Raw genomic sequence first — 9866 nt, forward strand, 5'->3', positions numbered from 1 at the left:
TCTATCTGCCAGCCAGCTTTCTGCATTCTTCTCCACTGTGTCTCTATAGTAACGGGGTAGGTAAGTGAATGAGAGCTGGACAAAGTGAGCTGTGTGAGGCTGAGCGTGGGCTGAACAACTGCACAACACACACACATGCTGCGGTGATCAATAAAAGACATGCACACTGTGCTTGTTAGCGTCTGTCAGTGCAGGCATGTGTCCATCCATCCATCCATCCATCCATCCATCTATCCATCTATCTATCTATCTATCTATCTATCTATCTATCTATCTATCTATCTATCTATCTATCTATCTATCTATCTATCTATCTATCTATCTATCTATCTATCTATCTATCTATCTGTTTGCACTCTCTGGGTTCCAAATACTATACTAGTATAACTTGTTTACATTTGTTCTTGGACCAGATGCTGTATTTCGAAAACAAGACCCAAGTAGGCTACATCATTTCACAAATCTCTGAATATGTAACCTGGCAACCTGGACTGGCTGGTCTATTACAGAGCTGACATGTAGAGACACATTCACACATACTGGCAATTTAGAGTTCACAATAAACCTAAACCTGCATGTTTGGACTATGGGATGAATCCATAGCACCTTGCTGGCCATTGGAAGACATTGTTGAACCTATATACATTCAGGTGTCATTCTCATTGATGATTGATCCAGACTGCCTTCGGGGGAGATGTCATAGCAAAGGCAGCTTTTATCCTTTCCTCTGTTTTTTGTGTTTTTCTAGTCAATAGACAGGTGGTGATGTTGTTCTCCATCCCTGTGCAGTGCAGGATTATTCATTGCTACAGTTGCTAACCATGTGCTCTCTCCGTGAGACACAGTCCTGCCAGCCAGTTCTTTTGTTATGCCATCGATTAGCTTCACTGGAACAGGCAGGAAAGCAGAAGCAACATCGGGACCTGCAGGAACTGAAGGCAGAAGCACCAGGTCAGTAAGCAGGGACATACAGTAAGTAGGAGCAAGAGACTGAATGTAGAAGCGACGAGACGTGGAAATGTGAGAGGAGCAGCAGTAGGGGATGTATGGAAAATTGACAAAAGCCAAACAGCACCAAGTTGTTTTCTGCAGCTGAGGCGGAGGTTTCATATCTTCATCCTGGTCCTCAGGAGGCCTCTCTGCATCAGGGCATCCAGCTCTGTCTGTGATTGACAGATATTTATCACCTAGAGGAAATTGAAATGTCAAGCAGCTCATTTTAATGATAATAACAAGAATTCACAAGAAATGATATACAAAAATAATACAGTGATTCCATTCATGAGCCTTTTCCTTTGGCTGAGGGGTTGCACAGTCTGGCAGTGGGAACAAAGGATCTCCCGAACCTCTAAGTCATGCTGTTGTGGCTGCTGCTGTAGTCGCTTCACCTACCTACCACAGTATTGTGGAGAGAGATGGTTTGTGTCTCCATTGTCCTGTGTGTTACTCTGCACGCGTCCCTCAACAATAGTACTGAGTGAGTTCCCAGTCCCAGCCTTTTTAACCAGTATGTCCAGTCTCTTTGTGTTCAGGTCAGATATGCTGCTGCTCCAGCAGACTGCAGCATAAAACAGTTCACTGGCCACCACAGACATATAAAACAGCCTCCTGAGGGAAAAGAGCCAGGTCTGTCCCTTCTGGTAGACGGCATCCATGTTCAGGGACTGGGTCCACAACCAGGTATGTATGTAAGTGTATACCACCTTAATCTTCTTCTAATTTACGTTGAATAGCTGTAAGATATGGGCCAAGGGCATTTTCCTTTGCCATGATACACTGGAGTGCTGCTGAGAGGTTCAGCAAGACACCAACTGAGGACTAACCTATAGTTCTGGCCCCTGTTAGAGCATATGTCACGGACAACAGGGCTGTTTCAGTGGAGGACTGCTCACAAAGTGCCTTTTCTATACACATACTGTACATAAAAATGAAAGTAGTACAAGGTCAACAGCTCTCAGAGGACATTTTGCTGCAGTGCCAGCAGTATATTTATGTTATATAATTTGTATGTTATCTTATTGCCCAGGTCTTACAAATCCCATTGACTTGTTCAGTTGAATTCACTACAACTCAGGCAAAGGAACTGAACACTTTTACCACTGGTGATGAAACAGGACAGCAGAAATGTAGATTAAAATGTTTACTGTTCTATAGCTTCATTGAGATCACCAGAGCAATGTGTATTCAGTCTGTGTTGGATTATTTGTGTTGACTTCCCACTGTCTTGGAAAGAGTGTCGCTTTGACTAATATCAGCCTCATCCGGGTGGAAAAAGAACCAAATCTGGGGCAACTAAGGAAACACCTATAGGGATTATGTCTATTTTGCTGTCCTCTTGCTACATAACCTCCCTGCTAATCTCTTTAACTAGATTATTCCAGTGTCAAGTTGCAGTGAGAGGCAGTTGGTCGCCACTTTCACGCTGCAGGATGAAGTGGGTTTAACTGGGAAACTTCTGTCCTTTCATTGTTCAGCTCTTGGGGAGTAATATCCTTCATGCATTGTTATGTTACATTCTTTTTATTATGTTGTATAACTACTGTCATATGCATGAGACATTTTTTATATTTAAATCTAAAGTGTCATACATTATGTAACCAATCCAGAGCTGTGTACTAATTCCTTCATTCACCACACACCCACTCAGGCAGGGTTCATTGTTACTTTCTTCTCTTTATTTACCAGTGAATCATTTCACGCCACATGAATCTGCATGATTATTCATCCATTTAGTTTTATATAACAGACAAAATCCAACCCTGGATTTTAAAGCAAAGAGGAGCTCCGATATCACACCATTAGCTAAATGGACTAATTAACATTTCAAACACTGTCTTCAAGCTTTAATGTTTGCAGTGTTGGGATATTTCCTATTTCCTACTTCATATCGCACCAATTTCTTTAATTGAAGATTTTCTTTTGTTAGATTTAATTGTGCAGACCCCTAAAAATAACACAGCACTTTGCCAATAATAACAAAGTGGCTTGACAGAGAAATTGTCTCCCCTGAGCTATATTGCATGTCTGCATTTATTGAACTTTTTCCTTTCTGACACATGGAGGATGCTTATGAAAGTTCGATTATAAAAGGTTTCACTGAGCTGTCTCTGTGTTTTAAGCAGACAAAAGGTGTCCAGACATGTGGGTGTCTCTGACAGAAAGGTAAAATACGTTGGAGTAGAAATGCTCACTCTTCTACCTCTCACCTCTCATCTTTGAGTCTCTCTGACATCTCCACGCCTCTTTCTCTCTGATTCTCAGGTCTATTTCAGCACTGTGTAGGTGTAATGTTCTGATTTAGCTGAGCCTTGATTACCACTCTCCAGCTGGAGGAATGACTCAGTGACTGCAACACTTTACACAAAGCCACACAAAGCCCACTGACTGACTTGCCCTGTGTCCCCACAATAATAATGTGCAGTGTGGAGGAAAGAAGGACCTATTTTCTTCACATAGAACGTGAATCATGGATTCACATGGAGTGTTGTGACATTTCAGCAAATACTGACTTGGATGTGTTTTTTTTCTTTCTTTTTTTTTCTTTTTAAGTATTTGGTGAAAAGTTGATTTACAGCTACTTTTCATATTATTATATAACTATGTGACAATGTCATACAGTAGGCTACTGTATCTTCTATTTTGAATTCAAATGAGTAAATGCAGGTTCCTTCCTCCTACAAACATCCAGGGTGAAGTGTTCTGAGGATTAAGGGCTCGCTGCCAAACAGCAAACATGCCAGGTTAGACATGATTTGATTTATATTTTGCTTTTCATGTCCATGTTGTCTTCATTTTCAGCTTTCCTAGAGAAGCTCACAGCTTGTGAATGCAACATTCTGCAACAACCTCTTAGCTGTCAGATACTTACTTTGATCGTGGGTTACTTAAAGCAGATAAAGTGATTTTCACTCCATTTTGAACGCCCGAAAAGGTGCGAAAAGGCCTCCTCACAAATTCCCAAATTCCAAAAAAACATAGAAATGTTTCAGCATATGTAAGCTCAGCGTGTTGCTTCAAGGAGAGCTGTGACAGACCCACTGACAGACTGTCTCTGTGTGAATCCAAAAGAACAGAGTGCAAACAGCTCATAACAGATCCTACAGTACATGTAAGTCAGTTAGTTGCCATGTTTTGTGTCACATAATTTTTCTTTTCTATAACTTAAACGTAAAATTTATCTCAGAAGTGCTGCAAATTAAAACAGGTACAAAGATATTCTTCTCTTATTTTGCACTCCTCCCCCCTCCCCTCCTCCTCTTCCTCCTCCTTGTCGTGTTTTTCTCTCGCTCCTCAGTCTTCTACGTTCGCACCGTTAATCCTGTGGCTTGCAGGGAAAACACCCACCTAGGTTGTTATGCAAGAAGAAGAGAGAGGATGAGTGCTGCTTAGCAGCAACAACAGACACAGGAGATTAGAGGAAGAGTAGCAGGCAGGAAAGACAGTGATGATTATGATGTTGTGGAAGTGATTCGATCCCTGTGGAGTTTCCAGTCTTTCATTAAATGTGTAAGGAACATGAGCAACACCTCACTTCTTTCTTTCTTTCTTTCTTTCTTTCTTTCTTTCTTTCTTTCTTTCTTTCTTTCTTTCTATCTATCTATCTATCTATCTATCTATCTATCTATCTATCTATCTATCTATCTATCTATCTATCTATCTATCTATCTATCTATCTATCTATCTATCTATCTATCTATCATACACACACGCACACACACATACACAGGGGGAGAGAGAGAGAGAGAGAGAGAGAGACTCAGTTGTCCATAGAGACCTCATGTCTTCCTCTGTCCTATTGATATGCAGGACACACACACAAACACTGTTGTTGTAAATGAGTGAATGAGTGCCTCTCTTGCTTGCTCTCCCTCCATCTCTTTCTCTTTCTGTGTCTGTCTCTCTTTGTCACACATGCACGTGCACACATGCACACTTCTCTCTCTCTCTCTCTCTCACTCTCACTCTCTGTTTCTGAATCTTTGTTTTATGTAATAACCTTCATGTCCGCTCTGATGTGTGACCTGATCAGACCTGCTTAAATCTCTGCAGACTTGCTCTCTCATAAAATGAGGTTTTTTGCAGCTGCTTCTATGTTCAGTATTAGACCAACTCTGTTATCACCTAGTTATGTAAGTGCTGCTCTGATTGTGGAAGAGTCATGGCGCCCTCATGTGGCTGTATAGATTCACAATATGACACAGCTCTGGGCTACCTTAGCAACAGCAACCCACACTGGGAAGTACACCGCTGTACAATAACTTGGAAGTCCTATATTTAGTCTGTAGCACATTCAATTATATAGTCATTTGTGCGAGTTTGGAGCGGTATTCTCACTTATCCAAATACACAAGCAGATAACATAAATGAGAATTAAGATTTTAGTTTTGATTTATCTCATTCACATTCTAGTTGCTGCTTTCTCTCGTCATTTTCATCATCCTTGGGTCACATCTGCATGGCATCTGGATGTCAGTGGAAACATAAAGCTACAGTAATTGTTTCTGGGTAGACGAATCAGAGTGAGTCACTCTCTATTTGGCCAGCAACACCTTTATATCTGATTTTGGAGGGAGCTTCTATAGGCAATTCAAGATTAAGAGGACCACATGTATAATTCTGTCCACCATAAGAATATTACCCCGAGGCTAATAATTCTGTCCACCATAAGAATATTACCCCGAGGCTAATTATCCTATCATTAAAAAAGACATTAAAGGTTGTTCCGTGTTACCATGTTGACTTGGTGTTTTGACCAAGTTAAAGGGCATCAGCACAAAATTCACAACACATACTGACGAAGAGGTTTGATCATAACAGTCTGCTTTTATTTACTTCACTTGTTTTCCATTGGTACAGTTGGTGTACAGCTACAGTTTGCACATTAGTGAATGAAATTCACTTCAAAATCACTAAAAAGCAGCAATAGCCTGAGCCTGTCTGTACCCTACAGTATTTACAGAGAAGATTCACAGTTTCCCTCACTAGTCACATTAGAGCCTATGTCACACAAACAACAACTCCACACCTCTGAAGTAGTTTTATTCTTATTGCAAGCAAGTCACATTAGAGTTTCATTTCATGTACGTTTTTATAAAGGATGTGGCGATGGAGTAAAGTAACCAGACTAGAGACTGACCTTTCAGGTGATACAGTGGTGGTGGTGGTGGTGGTGGTGGTGATATAGGAGTATGATGTCTTCAAGCAATTGGCTATTTCATTACACCACGAGATGGCGCCAGTAGTCCAGTAATAGCTGGCAATTTGCTCCCAGGTTGGTGCAACACACTCATTAGTGTGTAAAAATATACACAGGACTGAAGGATGAAGGGGTAAAAAAAAAAGAAAGGAAAAAAAAGAAACTGCAAAGGATGATAAGTGACAGTCGAAAGTTGATTTTTCTTTATTCTTCTATATAATAATCTATAATTTGTTCATTTGGTAAACAGGTCTCCCACAGTGCATCTGTTACTGGTTTGATTTAATTTCACTGTTTGTGGTTGGTGGTCTGCGTGGGTTGGAATTTATGCTAAATTTATTGTGCGCTGTGCTTGATTAATACGATTATTGAAGCACCTCGATTTAAGGTACAAAACACTGTGCGTAATTGGATTTGGACTGGCGACCATCCTCGTGGATTAAAAGGCGTCCGGGCCTGTTGGATTAAAATAGGATAGATCGATTGTACTGTACAAATGTCTGTTTTTAGACGTCTTGTGCTATACACCTGTGGTTTCAGCATCACCTGTGACTGGAGGCAGTATTTAGGCTTCACCTTTACAAACAGCTGCGTGCTGATGAATCAATTCGTGCGCAATTGTCAAATTTCAACAAAATCAAAACAGTTTCAGTCTGGACCGTATTTTCACCTGCAAACTACCAACCCCCGGTCTTTCTGTCCTCTCCTTCGATGCCGCATCACACCCGGTGGTAAAATACGTTCAGTCAGCCTATAAAGACCCGTTCAAAGTCAGTTGTAATGGTTGTTGATGTTACTCAGGCTATTGATGTTGTTGACACAGCTGATGTGGGACGGGGACACGGTGCCAAAGGGCCCCGGAGGCTGCAGGTTGTGGCTGTGATACAGAGCCGCCGATGGGGACCCGGGCCAGTAGGAGAAACCCGACGGCCCCACGCCGGGAGCCACGAGGTTCAGTTTGGAGATCCCGGAGAAGGGAAGCGGGGAGAAGTTCCCCTGAAACTTGTAGATGGCCTGCTCCGTGGTGGACGGCTGGCACACCTGCGCCAAGCCGTGGAAGTCGAATTTATACGCGTATCTCTTGCCGTGGACTTTGGTCATGATGTTTTTGTCGTAGTAGTAGCGCAGCGCCCGGCTCAGCTTGTCGTAGTTCATGTTGGGTTTGCTTTTGCGCTCCCCCCAGCGCCGGGCCACCTCGTCCGGGTCGATGAGCTTGAACTCGCCGTTGGTTCCCTCCCAGGCGATGCACGACATGTTGGTGCTGTCGGAGAGGAGCTCCAGCAGGAACTGCCACAGCTGAATCTGACCGCTGCCTGCGTGCAAACACAATAAACAGGGGTCATATGATATCTTATGGACGGCTCGATAAATACAAAACCTGAAAAAGAAACGTACAAATCTGAAGTGAAACCATGTGAAAATGATAACAATTTCTAACTCTGGTTTGTGCAAAACATTTTGGGGAATTCAACATTTTATTTTATTTTTTTAATCTTGGCAGGAAATCATTAATTTTTTGAGGCACATTACAGACTAATTGGACATATATAGACATTTAGACACAATTTTGAGATTATAGTTTATACATACTTTAACTGTTAAATTGATCTTTTAAATAACACGTTTGCTCTCAATGATTTATAAGCTTAATTTTATTTTTATAAATGATATGTCAGTGTCATATTTTAATGCATCACAAGCGAATATTATTCTTTTTGAAGGTATATTTAAATTCATATAATATTATCAATTTGTAGACATCATGCCATTCTTCAAATTATTAGGCTACTGTGTAATTATCATATAGGGCCTCATGTATGTCAAAACTTGTTTACATTTAAGAGTTCAAATGCCTTGGGATTATGCCAAAAAAACAATTTCTCCTACGGGGTCAAATAAAGTTCTTCTAGTTTGTCAAATTATGCCAACCTTAGTCTTTTTTTCTCTCTGCACGAGACACATTGATGGATTGTCATTAATAATAATATCGGTGAATGTTTTATTATTATTATTACTGTTATTATTATTATTATTATTATTATTATTATTATTATTATTATTATTATTATCTTGATCTGAAATTTTAGATCCAAGCCATTGATTTATTGATCCTTTTTGTCTCTGAGCAGTGAACAGTCATATTGTGATAACTGTCTTGATAATTAGGGTTTTTTTTCCCTTGCTATTATTGATTCCGCCCATTTTTGTTTCAATGTAAGTTTCGTTACTGTGACCAAAGGCTTTATTTACACAGATACAATCACGTAATAGTTCATATTATTAGTTCTTTATGAGCCTATTTATTGCCATGATTATATCATTGGCATTTTCAGATGGAGAAGCGAGAGGCTCATTTCTTATTATAATAAACAAATATGAAATAGCACTTTAATAATGACAGAACCACTCTTTTCACCCTCTTACCTTTTTGCACTCCTGTGTTTATCGGACCCCATGATGTTCCTTTGCTATCTTTCAACAGGTTTTCTGTTGGATCTGAAAACAGACACATCATCATCATCACCATCACCACCAGCAGCTGCCTGTCCACCCTGTTAAATTATTACACGAAGCTTTGTGTAACAGCCGCAGGCCTACTCTGTTTTCTCTCTGATCTGCTTCACAAATACAAACAGGCAAAAGCCTAACTGTTGTAATTGGACCAGAAAAAAATCCACTAAATCTTCTTGTGTCCAAGGAAATTTCTAGAAATATTTGTCATATATTTTAATAAGAAACGAATGCGAATGGGGGGAAAAATCACTTCAAGGATAAATTTGTTTAAATCTGTTCTCACGGAAATATAAAATAATATCAATCCCTCAGTGGAGAGCAACTCTCATAAAGCGTCGTTGTAAAAATTGACCAGATGCAAATGTAATATTCAACATCTGAAAATATCAACCAAAAAATGCCAAATAAAATAAAAGTGATTAAAATCCCATTGTATCCCGGTCCGGTCGCGGTCTAATGCTTGGAGCTTGTCGTCTTCTCGGTCTCTACCGCGAGGAGCCAGGAAACGCGTCCAGGAAAAAGGATTTCCGATTTCCGACAAAAGAGCAGACGGGCTTTCAGATTGAAAAGGCTGAACAATGCTCGGCCCCGGAGACGGAGCATCGCCACCTCAGGACACCGACAGCCCGCAGAATTTAAAAAATATATACCATAAGAGGCTGTTTGTATAAGTCTGAGCAGGATTAAAGAACCAACCTGAGAGATACATGTTGAACATGAGGTTTCCTCCGCAGTCCTGTCTCATTGTGTTCACTTGTTCAGAAAGGGTTGGATTTCATTTCGTTGGTGGCGGAGGAAACGATTTTTATTAAACTTTATCTCATAACTGTGATCTGGAATAAATGCGGGTGGACAGATTGAAGTTTCCAGGCAACTGTCACTGGCCCCCATCTCTGAGACAATATTCAGACAGCAATTTCCCCTGGTGCATTGCTTTAATTAAAAGAGCAATTTACCTCTGTCAGCCCGCCTGGTGCCCACAATAAAAAGAGGCCGATAGAAATTCGGCCCTTATCAATCCACCATCACAGTTTAATAAAGTTTCCACGTTAAGATCTGAGTTTCTATGGTGAATTGAAGTGTTTGACATGGAAACCAGTTCAGATCCTCCTCACTTTTCCGCCTCTTTACCTCTGGGCAAACAACAAAGACCTAT

The 9866-nt window shown here is 40.6% G+C and overlaps 1 protein-coding gene across 1 annotated transcript; it reads right to left on the reverse strand.

Moving 5' to 3' along the window:
- Positions 1-5806: 5806 nt before the first annotated feature.
- fev (FEV transcription factor, ETS family member) lies at positions 5807-9603 on the reverse strand. The gene is made up of 3 exons (XM_085765614.1): positions 9407-9603; positions 8621-8692; positions 5807-7509 (listed from the first exon to the last, which is right to left on the reverse strand). Exons 1-3 carry the CDS (start codon positions 9453-9455, stop codon positions 6968-6970), a joined length of 663 nt encoding a protein of 220 aa, XP_085621740.1. The 5' UTR covers positions 9456-9603; the 3' UTR covers positions 5807-6967.
- Between the last annotated feature and the right edge of the window lie 263 nt (positions 9604-9866).

This window comes from Trachurus japonicus, chromosome 21 (genome assembly GCF_045865225.1).
Source record: "Trachurus japonicus isolate A0001 chromosome 21, Traja_1.0".
NCBI lineage: Eukaryota > Metazoa > Chordata > Actinopteri > Carangiformes > Carangidae > Trachurus > Trachurus japonicus.

What these genes read in the sequence shown, in the direction of transcription:
- fev (XM_085765614.1), bottom strand. Translation starts at nt 9,455, where the DNA reads ATGAGACAGGACTGCGGAGGAAACCTCATGTTCAACATGTATCTCTCA. An exon ending in GTTCAACATGTATCTCTCAG is followed by an intron (nt 8,693 to 9,406) that starts GTTGGTTCTTTA and finishes GTCTGTTTTCAG; the next exon opens with ATCCAACAGAAAACCTGTTG. An exon ending in AAACACAGGAGTGCAAAAAG is followed by an intron (nt 7,510 to 8,620) that starts GTAAGAGGGTGA and finishes GTTTGCACGCAG; the next exon opens with GCAGCGGTCAGATTCAGCTG.